At 41.6% G+C, this 23,114-nt stretch overlaps 4 protein-coding genes across 4 annotated transcripts; 2 read left to right on the top strand and 2 right to left on the bottom strand.

The window, feature by feature from the left end:
• The first annotated feature begins 4,549 nt into the window (after positions 1–4,549).
• LOC4338079 (shaggy-related protein kinase GSK2-like) lies at positions 4,550–8,562 on the top strand. The gene is made up of 12 exons (NM_001420262.1): positions 4,550–4,740; positions 4,832–4,933; positions 5,369–5,428; positions 5,522–5,794; positions 5,880–5,954; positions 6,036–6,092; positions 6,440–6,580; positions 6,694–6,744; positions 6,832–6,927; positions 7,112–7,195; positions 7,719–7,820; positions 7,932–8,562. Exons 1-12 carry the CDS (start codon positions 4,666–4,668, stop codon positions 8,022–8,024), a joined length of 1,209 nt encoding a protein of 402 aa, NP_001407191.1. The 5' UTR covers positions 4,550–4,665; the 3' UTR covers positions 8,025–8,562.
• A 1,097-nt stretch (positions 8,563–9,659) lies between these two features.
• On the top strand, positions 9,660–13,283 carry LOC4338078 (uncharacterized). The gene is made up of 2 exons (NM_001420261.1): positions 9,660–10,119; positions 12,865–13,283. Exons 1-2 carry the CDS (start codon positions 9,836–9,838, stop codon positions 13,085–13,087), a joined length of 507 nt encoding a protein of 168 aa, NP_001407190.1. The 5' UTR covers positions 9,660–9,835; the 3' UTR covers positions 13,088–13,283.
• An 836-nt stretch (positions 13,284–14,119) lies between these two features.
• Positions 14,120–16,485, bottom strand: LOC4338077 (60S ribosomal protein L11-like). The gene is made up of 5 exons (NM_001420260.1): positions 16,408–16,485; positions 16,158–16,265; positions 15,918–15,960; positions 15,615–15,810; positions 14,120–14,717 (listed from the first exon to the last, which is right to left on the bottom strand). The coding sequence occupies exons 1-5, from the start codon at positions 16,408–16,410 to the stop codon at positions 14,519–14,521; spliced, it is 549 nt and encodes a 182-aa protein (NP_001407189.1). The 5' UTR covers positions 16,411–16,485; the 3' UTR covers positions 14,120–14,518.
• Positions 16,486–17,059: 574 nt separating this feature from the next.
• On the bottom strand, positions 17,060–19,144 carry LOC4338076 (putative pentatricopeptide repeat-containing protein At1g53330). The gene has a single exon (XM_015785066.3). The coding sequence runs from the start codon at positions 19,115–19,117 to the stop codon at positions 17,714–17,716; it is 1,404 nt and encodes a 467-aa protein (XP_015640552.1). The 5' UTR covers positions 19,118–19,144; the 3' UTR covers positions 17,060–17,713.
• Between the last annotated feature and the right edge of the window lie 3,970 nt (positions 19,145–23,114).

Here is a 23,114-nt window from a genome sequence, read left to right as displayed (position 1 = left end):
GCTTCTCACAAGAAATTTATTTATTTTATTTAATTTTGTTCAGAGAAAGCTATCCAGATTCCAGATCTCGTCGCTGACCAGCAAGCACATGGCATGGCCACATGGCCCAGGTGTGAGATTCTCAGACGTTTCAGGAAGAATCCTACCCTAGTAAATTACCCATGTTTTTCACCAGCTCCTCTAAAATCACTACGAGCATTAATCGAAACGACGGTTAATACCATCAATCCATATTTTTAAATTTGATCCGTGTATGCCAAAGGGCTAAAGGATTTTTTTTTTATACTTTCAAGCTTGGATCCGTTTGAATGTGCTGTCAACAACAAAAGTTTGATAGAGTTCAATCAATTTGAGGGCTGTTTGGCTTCAATCCAAAATGGCCCTTGATCTTGCACATCGCTGCCATGCAATGTATATATTATGATTTCAATTTCCACGAAAACATAAGGAAACTTGCAGGAACTACCCTCTATTTGAGCTCTACAGCCTATAGGATCCTGACTATTGTTTAGTCTTGGAATTTGGAAATGTCAAAATTCTGAAATTTTAGTAATTAGGGCCCTTTGATTTGGAAAAAAAACATAGAAATTTTGCAAGATTTTAATCCTATAGGAAAATTTCCTATGAAGGCCTTTAAAACAAGGGATTGAATCATATGTTATCCTTTGAAATTTCTATGGAATAGACAATTTCATAGATATTTTAGAGAAAATTTAGCAAGGGCTTCAACCTCTTGGGAATTTTCCTTTGAGTCTATCTCTCTCAACCGATTCCTACGTTTTTCCTGTGGTCCAAACAAATGGTTATTCCTGTGCTTTTCATGTATTTTGTAATCTTCTGTTTTGCACTTATGTTCCTATTAGAATTATGTGTTTTTCCTATTCCTTCATTTTTACATTTCTGCAATTTAAAAGGGCCCTTAATATGTGAGAATGGCCATATTAGCATGACCGTAACATCAATCTGAACATCGCCCATTTCATCTCTACCCTACCATCACAACCAATAGAGTTGTACTGAACTGGAATTTTTTACACTGTGGCCCTTTTGTAAAATTATTTTACAAATATACCTCTTCGAAAAGTAATTTGGAATATGGACCTTAGCTCTTGACGCCAAAGTTTTTATATACGAACGTCAGAGACGCGATGGGTCCCCACATGTTAGTGATCCACGTAAAAGAAGTTAACGGCCCCTTTGAATTAAAGGATTTATGTAGGAATTTCATAGGATTCAAATCCTACAGCAAATTTTTCTATTTGGCCCTTTGATTCAAAGGAAAGCTTTCCAAATCCTATGAAATTCCTATGGAATGACACATTGCATGTGGATTTTAGAGGATATATAGCAAGAGCTCCAACTTCTTGGAAAATTTCCTTTGAGTTTATCTCTCATCCGATTCCTGCGTTTTTATTTTTCTTGTGTTTTGCAATTATCTGTTTTACACTTCCATTCTTATCAGAATCCTGTGTTTTTTTCCTATTCCTCTATTTTTTTTCAACCCTCGATTCAAAGGGCCTAAATAAGATGAACTACTTTTCTAGGGCGCCAACACACAACATGTGTGGCAACCAAGTTAGGAGTACAGTATGTGTACATGATGCCGAGCACCACACTCTTGAGAATGCTGTAGTGTGGGATCGCCCACACTATCGACCAACCCTACAATGCTTGTGCATGCGGATGTCGCTGCCATAGCGGCATAAGACCATGGCACGCTCGACGTGCTTGACGCCAACTAATGTTGGTCTGGTGTTCACCGCCATCATACAGTTGAAGTCAGTGCGGTCCAATGAGTTAAATGGCATTGGCGCAAAGTCACTGGCTCAGCAATGAAGGAAATAAGGTCAGCGCCCGAGCCATCGGCACTGACCCCTAGCCACACTAGTAGCCAGGGCTCGAACGCTATGTTGGGTAAGAGGAGGCTCGACGCCATGGACTTCAGCACCATGGTTTTGGACCTCGGCGCCAAACAAGGATCAAGGGAGGATTCAAACCTGAAAAGTAAGTATTTTTCGGCTTACTTACAAAATCAAGTTTTTAGAAAAGGGGCTAAAATGTAAAAAATAAATCCAGTCGTAGGGGAATCAAAACCAAACCCGCAGTTTCCGAAAACCAATTGGATGGCCAGATCATGGCCCAACCCCCAACATTCACTCCAAAACCCAAAACCTTGCACATTGACCGAATTCCATCCCATCTGACGACTGACCAACATTGTCATCTCTAGCTGGACAATGCAGGACCACCACCAATCAGCTCCTCTGGTTCTGTACACAGTGAGGGGCGTTTTGGTCAAAGCATCCGACATGTGGGGCCCACATAACGGTCAGTGCTTTGCTACAGCCTACAGGCAGAGGCAGGCAGGATGCATGTGAGAGACAGCAGCCATTTTCCCCCCTTCTTTTTCTCTTTTTTCCGTACTGATTTCGGCAGCATCAAGGACTAGAGGAGGAGGAGGAGCAATAAACAAGTGCCGCCATGTCGCTTGCCCGGCTTTCAGGGGCGCTTTTGGAATTCTCGTTTGACCGCCTACAAACCCACAGCCTGTCCCTGCAACCAATTTGGCCCTGCGCCACGCCACCCCCAAAGCTATTAGTACTAACCACACCCCCTCTCTCTCTCTCTACACTTAGCAGTAGTACTAAGACCCTCTTTTATAAAATTTTTAAGTCACTATCACATTCGTTAGCAGTAGTACTAAGACCCTCTTTGTAAAACTTTTAAGTCCCTATCACATCGAATGTTTGGACACTAATTATAAATATTAAACGTAGACTATTAATAAAACCCATCCATAATCTTAGACTAATTCGCGAGACGAATCTATTGAGCCTAATTAAGTCATGATTAGCCTATGTGATGATACAGTAAACATTCTCTAATTATGGATTAATTAGACTTAAAAAATTTGTCTCGCAAATTAGCTTTCATTTATATAATTAGTTTTGTAAATAGTCTATATTTAATACTCTAAATTAGTGTTTAAAACAGAGACTAAAGTTAAGTCCATGATCCAAACACCACCTAACATGGACAATTAGGCTGTACTACAACCTTTTGCCAAGCTACGTGTACAGGTAAATCGCACACATGTTGTCATCTTTGGAGGCTGAAACATGGGGAAATATCATGTGAAAACCGTTAAATAAGTGAAAACTCATGAAAATTATATTTAAAAGTTCTCTAAATTTATATAAAAATTAATAGAGATAAATATAGACATGAAATACATTTACATCAAATCTCAAGTCGAAACTCAACTTTTATTTGAGAGAATATAAAAGACAAATTTTAGGTGAATAGTGTTCTATTATTTTTCATCCGAAATTTGGCATTTTTGTTACTCCCAAATAAAGTTGAGTTTAACTTGATATTTGGTGAATATATTTCATGCCTACACTTCTCTCCAGTAATTTTTCATGAATTTATTAAACTTTTAGTTCCGATTTTCACGTGTTTTCACTTATTTGATGGTTTCCATCGGATATGTCCCTGAAATATGGTATTGAAGTACAACATAGTTCATACTTGGGTCGTGTTTGAAGTCATGTAAGGGCGTTATAAGCTCATAGGTTTTGCTTACATACAATTGGTGGGATAAAAAGGCACCGGTAATTTCTTCAAGATTGATAAAATAAATGTCTAGCGCTATAAGGCCATGGCACACATCAAATGTTGTTTAGAACAGGTTATTTCTAGCTCCATAAATTGTTGGATTTGAATTTGTGATTACATTGATAATAATTGATTGAATCAGTTTGTTCTTATTTTAGAGAAAATAAAAAAAATAAACCACTATAATTTAACTTACAAACTCCAAAACTAGTCTGGATCTGTAATTTAGGTTGTGCTAAACAAGGCCTAAAGAAAAGAAGTAATGTTTGGAGAACATGTTTTTAAATCAATATGGACCATCTTCTAAAATGGGCACACTGTGCAACCGAAATGGTTATTAGCAACTTAATATCCAATCCTTAAAAAAACTACATTGAAAATATCCTAAATCCCAAAATTAAATTTTAAAATCTAATTTTGGTAGCGATTGATTATTTGTAGGGGCAAATGATGAGGCCCTAAATCAACCATGTTTAGCTACTTCCTCGCTTTCTTTAAGTATGTTTCATACGCTACAAACTGATATTTTTTGCAAATACTTTTTATTAAAAAAATTATTTTAAGTCTGCAAAAGCTAATGTTTAATTAGTCCTACACTAATAATCCTCCTTGTTTGGCTTGCCGCTGATAAGCTTAGTCAAAACCCTGATCCGAACTGCACGTAAGAACGGTCAAGAAACCATTTCGGTTACATCACACAACACAGCCTCATCTCTCATGCTGTCATGCTTGTGGTGCACCTAGCAATTCCTCCCTCCCCATCTGTCTTCCTCCTCTAATCTAATCCACCTCCCCACTAATCCACCAGCTGTGTACACTGCAGCAGCAGCAGCAGCTAACCACTCTCACTAAAAACTATAGCAGCTGCAGTAACAGCAGCAGCATCACCCACCTTCTTCTTGGTCAAAGCCATCCATCCCACCACTCACCCATCCCTCCCAGTATAAGCCAAACCAATCCATAGAGGAGGAAGAGGAGGACCAGGTGGTGGCACACCTAAGCTTTGTGCAGTGCCATTCACGCACCTGCAGCTTCCAGCTTTGCCACATGGACCAGCCGGCGCCGGCGCCGGAGCCGATGCTGCTCGACGCGCAGCCGCCCGCCGCCGTCGCCTGCGACAAGGTATGTGACTAACCGGATCTTGGCGTGCTGATCCGTGGTTTTGCGGTTCTTTGCTGTGTGCTGATTTAGTGTGCTGTTCTTGGTGGAGCAGAAGCAGCAGGAGGGGGAGGCGCCGTACGCGGAGGGGAATGACGCGGTGACCGGGCACATCATCTCCACCACCATCGGGGGCAAGAACGGCGAGCCCAAGAGGGTGAGACACGAGCCTTCCCCCCCCCCCCTTTGTTGTTTTGGTCTTGGTTCCATTTCTTGAGTTGCAGTGAAATGCTGCCGGTTCTTGGTTTAGGAAGGTGTTCTTGTGTGTTCTGCAGCTAGTTTCTTAGCTCCGTGTAGTGATTTTTGGTGATGGGAAAGCCATTGGCTCTAAGAGAGGCATGTGGATTAGTGGTCAGATTTTGCAAAAGAAGTAAACTGTTGGTAGATATCAGCCAATTTATTTAGTGTTAGTTGTTCATGTTCTTGTATTACTGCAAGATCTGTTGTAAATAACTAAATATGGCTTGTTTGGTGCTCATTTTTGGTGGTTTGTAGGGGAAAAAGTTGGGTGTGTTGGATTACATTGTTGTGAACACTAGTGCTCATAATTAAATTTTGGTCTTAAGATGGTAATTTTGTACTTGATTTTCAGACAATTAGCTACATGGCGGAGCGCGTTGTGGGCACTGGTTCTTTCGGTATCGTCTTTCAGGTGATTCATCTTTCAGAAAGTTGTTATTTGTTTCTTTCTTTTCGTGCTGTCGACTTGTTGGTCTGATGTTTAGCTTGCTGGTTTCATGTGTAGGCTAAATGCTTGGAGACAGGAGAGACTGTTGCCATTAAGAAGGTATTGCAGGACCGACGGTACAAGAACCGTGAGCTTCAGCTTATGCGCGCCATGGACCACCCCAATGTCATCTCCCTGAAGCATTGCTTCTTCTCAACCACAAGTAGGGATGAGCTGTTCCTCAATCTTGTCATGGAATATGTTCCAGAAACACTCTACCGTGTGCTTAAGCACTACAGCAATGCCAACCACCGGATGCCACTTATCTACGTCAAGCTTTACATGTATCAGGTGTGTGGATTGCTAATCAATCATAAATTTTGAAATGCCTGCCTTCCTGTGTGTCTCTTCTAAGTCTATTCTACATTGGCTGCAGTTATTTAGGGGGCTTGCGTACATTCATACTGTTCCAGGGGTCTGTCATAGGGATGTGAAGCCACAAAATGTTTTGGTAGGTATTCATGATCAGATTATTATTTTGCTATGCGATGGCCTTTGATTATTGGCTCTGAACTCCTTTCTTGCAATACAGGTGGATCCTCTAACTCATCAAGTCAAGCTCTGTGACTTTGGGAGCGCAAAAACACTGGTATTGGCCTTTTCCACCCTAAAGTTTTGTAATACGCACACATTACTTTAGACTTTCTTTTTTTTAATTGGACTTTAGACGATTCTTGCTGTAGACTAGTCAGTTTTGAATCTTACCATTTGTTAAGTTGGAGCTAGCCCTGTGTTACTGAATCGTTCAAAGAACTCTTATATACTTGGTGAATCTTACCCCTTTTTTTCTTCCTTTTTATTATGCTTGATGGAAGTTTCATGGAAATTCCTTAGTTTTACACCTTTTTCCACCTTATTCCAGATGTTTGCTACAATTGTACTTTTGATAATTTTGATCTTACTGTCCTAATATCCATTAATTTACTATTCCATCAGGTCCCAGGTGAACCCAATATATCATATATATGCTCACGCTACTACCGAGCACCGGAGCTCATATTTGGTGCAACTGAATATACTACATCAATAGATATATGGTCAGCTGGGTGTGTTCTTGCAGAGCTACTCCTTGGTCAGGTTGGTTTCTTTTTTCTATGGTTGACAGATCTGCAAACTTTTGGTTTAGTTATTTAAGCATGATGTCATCACTGTTGCTGTGATTTTGATTATCTTGTATTTGTTTTTGCTAGCCATTGTTTCCAGGGGAGAGTGCAGTCGATCAGCTTGTAGAGATAATTAAGGTACTGCAAGACATGCCATGCAGTTCTAATTTTGCTCCTACTATTGAGTATGGGCATCTTCTCTAACCTTGTATGATATTCTTGCAGGTTCTTGGTACACCAACCCGTGAGGAAATACGTTGCATGAACCCGAACTATACAGAGTTTAGGTTTCCACAGATAAAAGCTCACCCTTGGCACAAGGTAAGCATACAATCTTATCCATGTTGAGTCATATATCACGTCATCTTTTATAGTTTCCTGGACAACTATGAAAATGTAGCTGGGCTCATTTCCAATAATAGATTCTGGACACCAGATAGCTTTACAATGCAATGTATAAATAAGGAGGTGCATACAGGTACTGATTTTTCTAACTTCTGCGTAGGTTTTCCACAAGAGGATGCCTCCTGAAGCAATAGACCTCGCTTCACGCCTTCTTCAATATTCACCGAGTCTCCGCTGCACTGCTGTGAGTATATTCTTGCTGCAATTTTAAGTAGCAGAACAGTAGAAAAGTGATTTTTCACTACTGCTCACAGCAGGGGTACTGTAAAACGCCCCTTTTCTTATTGCTGTTATGCAAGTTTGCCTACTGTAGCTGGTCATATGAGCTGTTACTTTTCACCCTTTAAGAGTTGCACAAATTTGAGCGTAACCAAGGAATTTTCTTAATCACTTTGCCCTCCAAGTGCTCTTTGATTTGTGCAACTCCTGAAATGGGGTGGAGTGGAGAAACACTCCTTGTTTCTTTCTCTTTTTTCTTTTTTCCTAAAGTAGATTGAAGAATGCTAGTCTTCACTAACTTTGGTTTTAGTGGGGCATGGCCATTATGGTTATGATCTTTAGTGGTCCATTACCAAATCAATGTTGGGGTGGATGAATGATAGTTGTCTCATGTTTAGTCGTTATTCAGTGTAATTGCAATAGCCAGATGACAACTTAATATTGATTTTTTTTCCGATGTGCTTATTCATTTGAATATCTTTATGCAGCTTGATGCATGTGCACATCCTTTCTTTGATGAGCTGCGAGAGCCGAATGCACGCTTGCCAAACGGACGTCCATTTCCACCACTATTCAACTTCAAACACGAAGTAAGTGAATCAGATGAAACATAATCTGCTACACAACTTCAGATCTTGGTATCCATGAGAAAATGTGTACTCTCCTTGGTGCTCATTGGTGCTGCCTTTTGGTCTCTACAGCTAGCAAATTCTTCTCAAGAGCTCATCAGCAGGCTCATACCAGAACATGTTCGACGGCAAGCTACCCACAACTTCTTCAATACTGGGAGCTAAAAATGCTAAATGCACACCACCAGACCTTTTGTTGGATCGTTTTCGCGGAACCGGTGAAGTTCACATGAAGGCTGAGTCAGATGATTCTTCGAATCCCCGCAAAACAAGAAGAATAGAAAATATGATTCCTCAGATGATGATATGCAAATGCTTCGTTGGAAGTTCAATTCAATCATCGAAGAAGAACAACATTGTAAATCGAGAAGTTTTTGCATCGCGAGTTTGGTAGTGAAACCGGGATCAGCTGGTATGACGGAGGAAACCGAAATGTTTAGATCCATGACTGAGTTTTCTTTCATTTTTTTTGCCCAATTGTAACAGAAGAATATAGTTCCCTAATGTAGGCGTAGTTGTAACCTGTAAACTGCCACTGTTTTGTTCACATTCCATGATGTAAATGCCACCATGCCTCTGATGAATAACTCTCCTTGTAACCTTGTTCCTTCCATCCTTGACTGTTTACCTTAAAGCCGTGGACAGTGTACACTGTACATGTACCGTGCTACACGGAAGGACATATTTGAATTTTTTTTCTCTCTCTCGAAAGACTACATCAAGCATTGCTGGATTTTTTTTTAAAAAAATGGCACAACTTTCGATGGTCAACCATAAGCAATTAGTGTCGTTTTAAAACCCCTTACTCCCATATGCACAATACTTATCTTTCATTTTTCTAGATTGTTTAGCATAAAATAAGATTTAAAAAGAAAGAAAACTATATTGCTATTTAATTGTTGGGTGTAGAATGGGAAAACTTTTTAAATGAAAGATGATTATTTCTTAATGTAACAAGTAGTACTGTAGTGTGGATTGAATTGGGGCAAACTTTAAACTCTAAAACGAGAACTATTTTTGAATAGAGCGAGCATTTAAAAGATGAATTACATACCACCTATAGAGATGAAAAAAAAGGCATGGGACAGTTAGGGCTTGGGCCCCATAGCTTGTTAGGTTTGTAAGATTAAAATTTAGAGTAAATTTCACAAAACTACACATACTATGACCAAACTATCACAAAACTATATATTTAACTCGATGTATCATAAAACTACACATTTAAGATGAAATGTTACAAAACTACATGTTTAGTTACTACATTATTACAGAACTATAGGTTTAGAACCAATTTAGTTACAAAACAATAATGTTTATTGCTCTAGCATAATAATGGTGCTAGGGATTTAAACTCTAAATTGTGATAACTTCAATATTAAATATGCAGTTTTGTGATACTTAACTTTAAATCTATAGTTTTATGATACAACGCCTTAAATCCATAGCTTTCTAATGGTTAGATCAAAATACATATAGTTTTGTGAAATTTACTCATTTTAATAATATATTTGTTTTGTATTGAAAATGTTATCATTTTTTTTCTATAAACTTAGTTTGACTATAGAAAAAAAGGCAAAACAACTTATAATACTAAAACAGGGACTGGGGGAGTATATAATTTGTGAAAATATTTGAACTCACATTGATTCAGTCCTATGCGTGAAGGTTTTAGCTCCACCACTAGTTGGACCCACCTTCCTCGACATGACATGGCCTGATTCGTCTCCAATCCTACCATCCCATGTCGTAGGTCAACTTGTTTATAGCTTCGTCCCTCCCCCTCCCCGCGCCTTTTCCTTCAGTTCGCAGCACCGAGGCGATATTCCCCGTCCCCCATCATTTTCTCCCATTTCTTGATTTCTTGTCATTATTATTATTACTATATTCCCCAACACCTAGATTCCCTTCCCTGGTGGTTGATCGATCGATGCGCCCAGCCCACATGGCCGCGTGCCGATCGCCATCATGACATTGCCATGGCGGTGATCGCCGCCGCCGGAGGGGAGGGGGACGCGGGCGTCATCGCGCATGTGGTGGTCGACGTCGACGAGAGTTGTGCGGCGGCGGCGGATGATGATGATCGCAGCCGGCGCCCGAGCACGGGCTGCAGGATTTGCCACCTCGGCGGCGGCGGCGACGGCGAGATGGCGGCGGAGAGCGGGAGCGGGCGGCTGGTGAGGCTCGGGTGCGGCTGCCGCGGCGAGCTGGCGGCGGCGCACCGGCGTTGCGCCGAGGCGTGGTTCTCCGTCAGGGGCAACAGGTACTCACTCCCATCCAATTCCGATCAACCTCGATCCATTTCTTTGTACATAGAAGAAAGTTAATGGATGATGAATTCCTTAATGATAATTTCAAGAAAAAAAATTGTTGATGAGCTTTCTTTGTTTCCCTACAATAATTTAAATGCAATCTTCGTTCTCCATGAATTCAATTAAATTCCAATTGAGATTAGTTCTAAAGATAATTACTACATTTATTCGAAAAGATAAAAATCGTTATATTTTGGGCCGTAGATATATTGTATGTTATAACATTTTGGTGAAATATGTAAATGGGGTGTAGAGTTCGTCTTTTCTTTTTCATGAAAAAGGACTCATTATTTCAAAGCGATTTAATTAGCATGTGCTGGTGAGGTTCATGTTTCTGTCGAAACCAGTTTGAAGTACGTAATATCTAAGTTATTTATTTATTTATATGGCCATAAATTATGACAATAATGGGACGGAATCTTCGCTGTAGTGAAAAAGAAAGAATAAAGCCGTGCAATCATGGTGGAATAATCCCTTGCAATCCTAGCATATTACCTATACCAACTGGGAGCCTGGGAGCATTGACCTGGCATCAGTTGGGTGCATCTTGATTGGTCCAACAAGCAATTTTATTTAATTTACAAGTTAGGGTGCTATTAATCCAAAAATTAGCTATTATTAATAGCTACTCCTTCCATCCAGAAAAGTTACACCTATTTCACATTTGAGTTTTTTCAAATAAGTTGTTCATATTTGTAATCTTTATGCATTCAAAACTTAAATGAAGAGATAAATTAAATATTTTATTAGAACCCAAGAAATCATCTATAAATACTCTTTGGTTGTATGCTTGCATTCACTCCTTGATTTTGTAACATCCAAGATGATTTAATTTCTCCTTGGTCTTATTGTCAAAAGTAATATGTGTAACTTTTGTGGATAGAGGGAGTAGCATAAAAGAAAACTACCCTTTTAAAATACTGATAGAAAACTACACATGTGAATTATTGCAAACACTCAGCACCATGTGGACCTAAGTATCACTCACACTGTTCAAGAACTTATCTTTGATGGTGATTCATTTCTTTGTACTAGTAGCAACTTTGAATTTGCCTTGCTTGTAGCATCAATCCAATCTTTTTCCTCTAGCACTGTTCTGCTTCTACAATCAAAACAATGGATTGAGACCCCCCTGACTTTAGGGGTTAAAGTGAGAGGTGAACAGTACCATGACTAGGGTTTTCCCAGCCATCCGATTTGTAACGAACGAACGAGATCGATCACTACAGTATACTACAATATATAATAAACAATAATGCGATATAGTACAATTCATGTTTTATACTGTTGCTACTGTAAATAACTACAAAAATAATTGTTTACTACCATAGCGATTGACTCATGGTACTGCACGCCTATATTTTTAGGCTCTAAACTAAGGTGATCCGGATCCACAATACAATGCCTTCGTTTCAACCCTCTTAGGTCCGAATAAGTGTTGCCTCATTTCATAAGGATAAAAAATATCTTCAACTCGAGTAACAATTCACATTTATTTTTTTATTTCATCATATGCTTTATACGTAGTTCAATACCATGGTAATTCAAACACAAATATTTTAATTCATAGAATTCAGCTATATACAAATTCACAATTTCAAACACCACAATTCAAATTCATATTTATATAAATGGAAATGATAAATACTATTATTAAATGTTGAAAATACCAATAGTCATAAAAAATACCTTGCTCTCGGCCGGAGGTATGGTCGTCGAGGGATTGGGATCAGATGCAGTCCTAACTGTAACTGCACTTTAGGGACTGCACAAGATCTTGTCCATTCAATTTTTCAATGGAAAGTCCAGATTAAATGCTACAGTAGGCTTGCCATAATAATCTTGTGCTGGATTTTCCGAATGAACAGTGTCTTATCAAATTTGGGCCTTTGGATTTGCATCCTACGGCTATTGTATGACTGCCTAAGTTGTAGTCATACTAAAGACTGCACAGGAACCAAATCCGTCGTCGAGGGACCTCAGAGTCCTGATGGTGGAGGCAGGAAGGGGCAATGGACGGAGGAGGCACATTCAGAGGTGGGGGAAGTAGCTGGGTGACTATCATAGGACGCTAGGGAGGGCGGTAGAGGTAGGAAGGACGGTGGCATGGTCACTGCTAGAGCTCGAGAGGCCAAGAAGCTTGAAAGGAATAAGAGTGCCCGAGCTTGGGAGCCAAGGCTCCACCTGAGCTCCTAGTGTGGAGTCGAGGCGGTGAAACGGTACTAGTTGAGCTTAGGTGGCATTGTAGAGATACGGGGAAGGGTGGTGATCATCATGGATACAATCAGAGTAGGGCCAACGGTGGAACGATGACTACATGGAGAGAGTAACGGCCGGTGGAAATGTCCTCCTATCACCACAACTATGGATGGGGTCTATGGTTTAAAGCCCTCAAGTTTGAGGGCAGCTGAGGAAGGGGGTCTTATTTTGGGGCCTCTTGTGGGATCTTACTAAACCTTTTTATTTTCTCAATCTCCAAAAAATATTTGGGGGCTTCGTTTTAAAGCATGTTAGGTAGAATCAAGGGCCTTGCAGGAGGAGGTTTTGTTTAACGGCATTGTTGAATATATATACCTCTAAGCACGATTTGTTTCTAAAGTATAACGTTTTTACAGAAAAATACATATATTTGTCAACATATATAAGCGGTACGCAAATATTTACAATATTTTGCATGGAATTCACAAAAATGGCAGGCGCTGCGAGATCTGCGGCGAGACGGCGGAGAACATCACCGGCTGGGGCGGCGGAGGCAAGGAGTTCATGAAGCGGTGGCACGCGACGGCGGGCGTCGACGTCGAAGGCTCCTCCAAGGCATGCAGCGGCTTCTGCAAGAGCCACTCATTATGCAATCTCTTGATTGCGTGCTTGATCATTGTAATCGTCTTGCCATGGTTGCTCCATAATCATGTGCTTTGAGATCCTCTAAATTGCCATTTTGGATAAATCATTTTCAGCTATTCAGATGAGATGGCTATTTTAGGGTGTGTTTGGTTCACAGTCATGCATGGATGGGACCATATTTTGTTGGATACGACGATCCAATTTTTTATTTGGTTTATATAGATATAGCGATCCAATTTCTTGTTTGGTTGAATGAATATAGCATGGATGGAAAAAGACATAAGTTAGTAGGACCCATTTGTTGTATATATATATATATATTATCAAAATATAATCATTCTTATTTTAAAGATTTAATTATAACAAATATAATGGTGTAATCAAATCACAAATTAGATAAACGGTTTAGGAGAAAAAAATTTGGGGCTTGCTTAACAGAAAATCAAACCAATCATACCAAACCAAAGGACACATCACCCAGACCAAAACTGGATGGCTTCATCCGGCCAGCCAAATCGGCCGGATGCACTCATCCAGCATATTGAGGGAACCCATCCACCCTGCCCTCCAACCAAACACTAAGAAAAAAAATCAGGTGGCCATCTCCCATCCAGCCTCGTGCCCCCAACCAAACACACCCTTAGATGACAAAACTTTTAGTGTTTTTTTTACCCAATTTACCATTTTTCATACTAAGAACAAGGAGGACATATCCGGTGAAAATGAGCTAAGTGTTGAAAACTCGTGAAAATCATACCTAAAAGTTTCGTAAATTCATGAAAAAAATACTAGAGATAGGTGTAGATATAAAATACATTCTCACCAAATCTCAACTCCAAACTCAAGTTCGTTTATGAGAAACAAAAAAGACAAATTTCAGGTGAATAGTGTCATGTTACTATTCACCTGAAATTTGTCTTTTTTGTTACTCCTAAACGAAGTTGAGTTTGAACGTGAGATTTGGTGAGAATGTATTTCATATCTACACCTATCTCTAGTATTTTTTTTCATGAATTTACAAAACTTTTAGGTATAATTTTCACGAGTTTTCAACACTTAGCTCATTTTTACCGGATATGTCCCCAAGAACAAATACACACCATATCGATAAAAACATGCGCCCAAAGCATAGCAATGCATTGACATTACCAAGAGAGTAAGATGTATACCGCCATGAAGATGTCACAAGTCGCAGTCCAAAAGAAGAAATTGGCACCCCAAATAAAACATCACTAAAATGAACAATTTGACTGTTGCTACTTAGCTTTTGCCTGACACAGGATAAGGCAGAAATACAGGTAACAAAGCGGGTGGATTGATTCCAAGTCTGCCTTAATATTAAGATTTAAAACAAGGATATCATTAAGCATTTAATGGAAATATAGACGCAGGTCAACTCCAACAGAGGCAAAATTGACAGTGCATTTGGCTTTCAAGAAAGACAGTTCCATGATTCAAATGAACCCTCACTTAATTCTACAGGATAACTGGTTAAACCCTTGCCAATTACGACGTGTTTGCTTGGGCCTTGTTGAGGATGACACCCTCATACTTGACCTGGAACCACTTCATGGCATCTTCCTTGGTCACCCTGTGCTGGATTCCAACACGGGACTTGCACCTGCGCCGGCGAGCAACACGGTATCCAGCACGCTCAAGAACAACATAGAAGTCCATGCCATAAATACCAGTTGACGGGTCGTACCTGAAACATTGATTAGACAAGTTAATTCTCTTAGCACGAGTACTCCTAGTTACGCTTGGTATAAGATTGTCTACAATACGAATTATCTACAATACAAAGCACAGAAAAGGTGTTTCAGATATACAAGTGGCTCAAGCAAATGAGTTGCAAAGTAACACCAAAATATAAACTAGGAAACATAAGGAATGTTGCAGAATGTTAATTGTAGACAAGAAACATCGTAATATAAGGTCACAAAAACAATCAAAAGTAAACTATTTGATAAAGATGAGAACAGTGTTCTGATCTTGGTTAATCATGGTTAAATTAAGATATTTAACCTGGAATAACATTATCTAACTTGAGGTCATAAGCCCCTATAGTTACACCTGGGTTCATATAAAATAACTTCTATGTAAAACTATTTAAACTAGGACAGTACCAAAGAGGGGCAAAAATTTCGTTCATGCATCACAAATTTCCACTTCATGTAGAAATAAACAATGGCGCACACATCAGAAATTCCATGCAATGTCAAATTGTGGCATTTATGAAATGACATACAATGACTAAGGATCAAATTGTGGCATTTATGAAATGACATACAATGACTTAAGGAACAAAACTAGTAGGCTATATGTGCAAATAAAATCATTCGGTATATGATAGAATAATGATTTATAACGGCAAATGTAAAGAACGAGCAACTGAGCATTCAAGAATGCACATGTGTTTATATTTCACATAGGAACATCTACCAAGCCTATTATCCACCAAAGCAGATTGCAATGGCATCAGGTAAATAAACGTCCAGAGACCGGACAACCACAACCAATTCGTCATAGCCATATAAACAGAAGGAAAGCACACTGAAACCGTATGAATTAACATGAGTGCAAGACAGATAGATGGTCCTACTTGATGCCAAGATCAATGTGCTCCTGGATACCGAACCCGAAGCATCCGGTCTCGCTGAAGTTCCTCCTCAGCAGCTCGTACTCCTTGACCTTGAGGCCACTCTCCAAAAGCTGCATGGCCTTCTCGCCCCTGACGGTGACGTAGCACGCGATCTTCTCGTTACGACGGATACCGAATGACCTCACGGTGTACCTCGCTGCAAACATCGCATCGCTCTCACCGTAAGAAACCAAACCACACGGTGGCACCATTGGTAACAACGCGATGAAAGAGATTACAAAGCTTGGAACAAAATTCGCTTACCCTTGGAGAAAACTGGGCTCTGCCCACTCAGCTGCTCCAACACCTAGGAAGGAGAACGAAACAGAGAATTTTTTTTGATTAAAAAGAAATCAAGAGTTGCATACAGAAGATCGTGGAAGCGGAAGCAAGAATTCGATTCGAACTGCGACGCATGCATTTCTTGAGACAAACTTTTGCTTAGAGCATATCGCGGACGAGCAGATCTACCACCCAAATCAATCGAACCAATGGAGGATATACCTTGGAGGCGCGGGTGAGCCTGTCGCCGCTCTCGCCGACGGAGATGTTGAGCACGAGCTTCTGCACCTTGATCTCCCGCATCGGGTTCGACTGCTTCTTCTCCGACGCCTGCAAAACCCCCCAAAAAAAAAACAAAAAACACGCGGCGTGAGCAACCAACCAATCTCCACGAAACCCCGTCACACTATGATGGACGGAGAAGCCGAGCATTTCACCGGCGGCGTCGAGGGGGGAGGAGGGGTTCACTCACCATGGCGAGAGGGGAGGGCGGCGGCGGCGGAGGAGGAGAGGGAAGAAGGGTTTAGGTGTGGTGGCTTCGGCGGCGGAAACCCTAGAAATGCACCCTCGGGTGCTTATATAGCGAGGGGGGTGGCGGAGAGAGCGCTCTGATCGCGGAATGGACGGCTCGGATGGAGTTGTTGTTTAGGCTCTCTGTTTTGGGACTTGTTATTTGGGCCGTGATAGGACTTGCCTGGCCCAGATAGTTTGTTGGGCTAGGATTAGTCACTGATAGGCCTTCCCCTGCTTGGACCAAACTTACTTAACTATATATTTTTTTGAACTTTAGTTAACTATATTTAGAGTTACTGCTCATTTCATTCACATATAAAAAAAACCTTAATTTGCAAAGTGAGCTCAACTGGCTATGTTTCCTATGGGCTGGCTAGGTTGGTTTCCTATGGTGCAACCAATTAGATTTAATATTGGTCCTCGTAGTTATTTATTCTTTCAGTGATAATCGATGTACCCTCGACAACAAGGCAACTGTGATGATTTCATCCAACTTCAATGTGCCTCGGGATCTCTTTTTCTTTTCCCGATGTTAGCGACTGACAAAAATGTCACCAGATCTGTTGCACTCGTGTTGTTCTTCTTTTCGCTGATCTCGGCTAGTTACCTCATTATGGGAAAAGAGAGATCTTTAGGAGTATTAGATATCACGGGTATAGGGGGTACAATCCCGGAGCTCATATTGCTATATACAACCCTGAACTTGGACTGAAAATACAACATAACAGCATTAAGTCCTGATAATTTTGCATTCCAGGCAATTTCATGTCCTACTCTACCGAGTTTTTTTTTTCTTAATTTTGATATCTCCGCTGCAAGTTTTCAGACATCTTTCTTCGGTGTAAAAAATTTGGATGGACTCCATGCCACATCGTAGAGAAATAGAAGCTCAACTGGATTTGCAGTGCCTTACTCAACGATGATTAGGCGGTTGATCCAAATCTTTGCCAAGGACAGAGCATATTTGCATGCTCAAACTCTGTTTGCAATCATTGCTGAAGACGGCAGCGTTATGAAAAATAAGACTTGGTCTGTATCATCACTTGCAATCATCCCTATGACTCCTTGCTTCATTTGCTTCAAGAATGCACCATTGATGTTAGATTGGCATGTATTTTTAATGACAAACTCCTCGTATTGATGATGTTGTATCTCTTTCCTTCCCATGATAATTACTCAAGAGTCATCAAATTTAAATCAGTAAACTACTGTGGCAGATCAGAAAAACAACCAGTACAGTGACAACAATCCATAGGGATATATAATCAAGCCAAGCTCAAATTATCCAGCAACTTCACAATCTTCTGCTCTGCAGGATCATGGAGCACACCACTCATTGCCTTCTCCCACTCACTTGATTCCAAGGCGTTAACGCTAGCCAATTGGCACAACACTGACTCCAGTGACGCCGCATCTCCTTCCCTCTCAATCCATGCAACAAATTTCCTCACACCATCCTTGCTTGGTGCAAAGCCCTTGAATACCATCTCATTGAAAACCCTCCTCGCCTCGCTGAACCCCCCAGCATCACAAATCCCATCAAACAGCCTCCTGTAGGTGACTACATCAGGACGGCATCCCCTTCGTGGCATATCCTCAACCAACTCACTTGCATCCCGCCACCGCCCCATCTTGCATAGACCACCAACCAGTGTATTATAGCTCACCGAGTCCGGCTTGCACCCACCCTTCTGCATGTCATCGAGCGCTGCAAATGCAGCATCCAGATCCCCTTCATCCTCACAAAACCCTGCAATCATCGAATTATGAACTTCTCTACCAACCTTGATTCCCTTTTCCTTCATCTCTTCCAGCAAACTAACAACCTCTCCTTTCTTCCCTAACCGGAACAATGCCCTTGCCAGCGTCGCATAAGCTCCTGAATCCACCAAAGGTTCTGAATTGCTCACCATCTCCTCCTTGAGTCTGTGCGCATCATCCACCTTCCCCTTCTCGCAGAGCGCCTTCATCAGGCTCGCATACACATGAGCGTTCGGCCTAATGTTGTACTGCAAAGACATCACCTCCTTAACCTTGAATGCCTCCTCTAGACGTCCTGCCTCGCAGAAAGCAGTGACGAGGGTGCCAAACGTGACGACAGTCGGGGCGATCCCCCGCTGCAGCATTTCGTCGAACAGGAGGCAGGCGTTGTCGACGGAGCCAGAGTCGGCCACCGCGGCGCGCATTAGGATGTTGTAGGTGCACGCGTCGGGGTGGATGCCGGAGCCGCGGCACTCGGAGAGGAGCTCCGGGAGGGGCGCGCGGCAGGCGAGGAGGGCGTGGAGGAGCGTGTTGAGGGCGCGGGCGGTGCGCGGCGCCGGGAACGCCGGGTGCGCGAAGGCGCGGCGGGCGGCGGCGGGGAGGCGGGCGCGGCCGTACGCGGAGATGACGCGGCACAGGAGGGGCTCGCGCGGGCGGAGCGAGGAGGGGAGCCGGGCGAGGACGGACTCCATGGCCGGGAAGAGGCGCGCGGCGGCGAGCTTGCAGACGATGATGTCGTAGCAGCGGAGGGAGTAGCGGAACGGCGGCGCGGGGGAGGAGGATGGCCCGGCGGCGGCGGTCGGGGTGGGGCTGAGGAAGAGGCGGAGCGCGGCCGCCGGGTCGGGCTCGCGGCGGAGCGCGGCGGCGAGGTGGTAGGAGGAAGAGAACTTGGCGGTGGCGCCGCTCATGTCGGTGGGCTACGGCGTCGTCGACTCGAGGCCGGCGACGTGGCGTGCGCAAGCTTTGAAGCCGTACACCTCTATTGGGCTTCCTGGCGGTAAGTAGCCCAACGCAGCCCAAGGCCTACCACTCCCTCCGTTTATACGGTTCGATTTGTTTTTTCAAACTTCCATATGTTTGATTAAGTTTGTAAAAAGAAAAACAACTTTCATAGCAAGGGAATAGTGTCATTAAATAAAATATTAAATATTTTTATACTGTTTTTTATGTAAAAGTATTGATATGTTTTTTTATAAATTTGGTTAAACTTAAAAAAGTTTTACTTAAAAAATTCGAAGTGTATTGTAATATGTACGAAGGTCAGTGGAGATTATCTGCAGTACTGCTAATGCAGTAGCAGGCCCACATGTCAGCCGCTGCTACTGCATTAGCAGTACTGCAGAGGATGTGCGTTCGTACGAAGGCAATACTCAACAAGGAAACTAAAAACAATTGGAATAGCCCAAAATCCTACTCCATCCGTCCCAAAATAAGTGCAGCTGTGGGTATCCGTGTCCAACATTTTACCACCCATCTTATTTGAAAATTTTATGAAAAAATTAAAAGAAAATAGTCACGTCACACATACACATAAAGTACTATTCATGTTTTATCATCTAATAACAATAAAATATTAATCATAAAAAGTTTTCAAATAAGACGAACAGTCAAACATTGGACATGAATAGTACAAAACTATACTTATTTTGGGACGAAGGGAGTACTAGTTTCTTTTAGTGATGTCATCGGTGTCACGCTCAGAAATTCATGAACCAGAATTCCAAGCAGAATGTACATTAAACCTCTGTCCAGGACCGACTAGGGTACACAAATGATAAAGCTGACAAACATCCGCACGTCTTACACAACATATAGAAAGTCTTACAAATGCCACGAGAAAAGGTAAAAGCTAGCTAAACTAAGGTAACTGATGCTAGCAGCACATGACTCCACTCCATACGCATCCTTTACGGTACGGATGAAGCTTACTCCTCCGACTTGCCTTCGTCTGAGGAATTCTCCAGCTTTGAGGTTGGGGAAAAATAAAGATTGAGTGGTACTCACTATACTCAGCAAGTCATAATAAGAGAAGGTATGATGCAGGCATTTCTAAGGAGGCTAGTTTTTTTTTAGGGTAAAGCAGCAGTTGAAAGCAGTAAAAATGTTAAATCAAAATTAAGCAATATTAATCATCGCTGTCCAACGCTACACCACGTTATGACAAGCCCAACCATCCACCTAAACTTATTAAGGTGAGACTAATCATGACGAAGTTGGTTGATCGCCCATAACCATACGCACGGCTATTCAAATAGTTCTACTCTAGGCGGAGGTGTACAATTATACTCACGAGACATGATTCCACGCATGTTGCCATGCCCCAAAGTACCACCATGGTACTGTAAAGGGAAAAATCGTAACAGGCCCCTTCGCATAACCCTCCCATAACCATGCACACCACACCGAGGTTTTACCCACCCTTAAATCGGGGTGGACAGCCCCTCCTCGTGTGCCGTGGTGACTCTGACATCCAATCAACCCTTAAATCGGGGACAACCCAACTCTATCACGCGCACCCTTGCCTCGGTGCCTAGAAAAGGGTCGAGTCATACTACAAGTCCAGTAGTTGCCCATGCTTGCTTAAGCACGGTATATCTTCGAGAGGTTTCACGTGAACCAGTCATCAACTGCCATGGGCACGTCTAGCAAAACGATGTACTCACAGCGCAATCATTAAGTCATGTTTTAGTTGAATTACAAACACAATGGTACATGTCTAATGTCATCACCACGGTATATCTCCGTCCCAATTTTAGTGCAGTTATGGATTTCCGTGTTCAACATTTGACCGTCCGTTTTATTTCAAAACTTTATGCAAAAATAAAAAAAGTAGTCACACATAAAGTATTATTCATATTTTACCATCTAATAGCAATAAAATACTAATCATAATTTTTTTCAAATAAGATGGACGGTCAAACATTGGAGCAAAATTGTGGTCTTTCTAGGACAGAGATAGTATAGTATGCTAGTTGATCTAAGCATAACTAAGCATTTTCTAAACCAACATCTAGTCATATTATATTGATTCCCAAGTTATCAATGGCATGAGGTAATAAAGCTATGGCTTAGTACAAAGGAAACTAGCCCACATGACATTATAATGTAATGCAAATCTATCTATTTATCTAAAGCCGGCGCCGACTGATTGGCCCTCTGTTGGGCCTACGAAACTGCGCCACGTGGTGCTAAGAGAGGGACAAAAACCTCAAAAATGAAAAGGTTAAAGTGCCGGATCGAGTCTCGCTATTTCTCAATGGAATAAGTTCACATGCTGTCCCTCAACTTTACACCGAGTTTGTTTGATATCCCTTATCCTCAATATCAGAAATCTTTACCTCTAAACTATACCAAACCGTGTAATTTAGGTTCCACAGTAGTATAGATGCCTGGTTAATTTCGTTGACATGGCATCCTAGTTAGAAGAAAAATAAAAAAAGTATGTGGGGCTGTTGATGCGAAAAACACACACTGGCCTGAGAGATTTCCTTAGCTCTAGTGCAGGTCCAAGGGTTGGTGAGATGCGGGCGTGCCAGTCAGTTTACCCCTGCAATTGACAAGATATACAAATTGAAGATCAATGAGCCGATCGGCTGGCAAGCCGATGGAGTAATTTTAGCCGACGCCGATACCAGCCGATAGCGATAGAGTTTTGAGCAATCGGCTATATATCCAATATATATAATGATATGAAGGCAATCGGCTGATGACAATATAATATAGCAATATAATCCAGTAGAAACCAATCGGCTAACAATATGATATAGTAGAACAAGTATTGATCCGAAGGTTAAAGCATACATCGGCTGGAGGTCCGATGTCATAAAATCCACAAGATTAGATGAAGCAGTGATATGTATATGCAACTTATATGTATATGCAATCCTTACAAGCCAATGCAACGTCCAGATAACTTATCGGCTAACACCCCGATAAAACACTAGCGTGAACCTATCGGTTTAACAAGATTTATATTATCAACAACAATCTAGTAGGTCGAACCTAACCGATGCAGCACGAGATTGTATATGATAATCTAATACTCGATGAGTCGATAGATCTGTCTAATGTGATGGATATAACAAATCTATTTGGAACAACATTGTGATTGTAGAGATATATCGGCTAAGACAGAAGATCGGAACTAACTGAGACAGTCCCAACTAAACCGATGCGTCTCTAAACACAATGCAATTAGAGATAGAATTGAGATATCAGGTAGGCAAATATATCAACCAAACCAGAGCGATCCAAGAGATCGAAGCGATGCAGCCTTGAACAACACCAATGTAGCCGACAGATTCACCAGGGCCGGCGGAACGTAGGACTTACCCCTTCGCCGGAGATCGAAAACCGATGTAGCCCCGCGTCAGGTGCCAAATTCCGCCAGTTGATAAGCAAAAACCTTAGGAAAGAGGGTGGTGATGTGCCGAGAGTAGTTGTATTGATCAAGAGATTGATAATGACCCCGGGTGTACATATTTATACCCATGGGGATATACTAGTCCTTGTAGGACAAGAGAAGAAACTTTCCTAAAGATAAAAGGAAAACATAAAGTCCTTATCGGACACTGAACACACTTTCCTAAAGATAAAAGGAAACTAACAAACTATTCCTAATTCATAGATACACTTGCCATGCCGCATCCTCCTTGAACTCGGTCACTTCTGGATAAGTTTTCTTTAACAGATTAATTTTCTTAACCGAATATAAAAGGAATCCGACTATTGGCAATGTGATAATTCTCTTAGGAGCTTACCAAATTTCACTGTTAACAGGGGCCCACATATAAGTGGGAGAAAAAAAAATGTAGGACCTACATTTCTTCGTTATTTTCTTTCTTCTCTTCTCTTCGCCGGCCGTCCCAAACCAAACCCCACGCGACCACCTCTTCTTCTTCCTCT

The sequence above is a fragment of the Oryza sativa genome, chromosome 5, assembly GCF_034140825.1.
Source record: "Oryza sativa Japonica Group chromosome 5, ASM3414082v1".
Lineage (NCBI taxonomy): Eukaryota > Viridiplantae > Streptophyta > Magnoliopsida > Poales > Poaceae > Oryza > Oryza sativa.
Note: the sequence above shows the minus strand (reverse complement) of the source record. Positions and strands in the feature narration are given on the sequence as shown.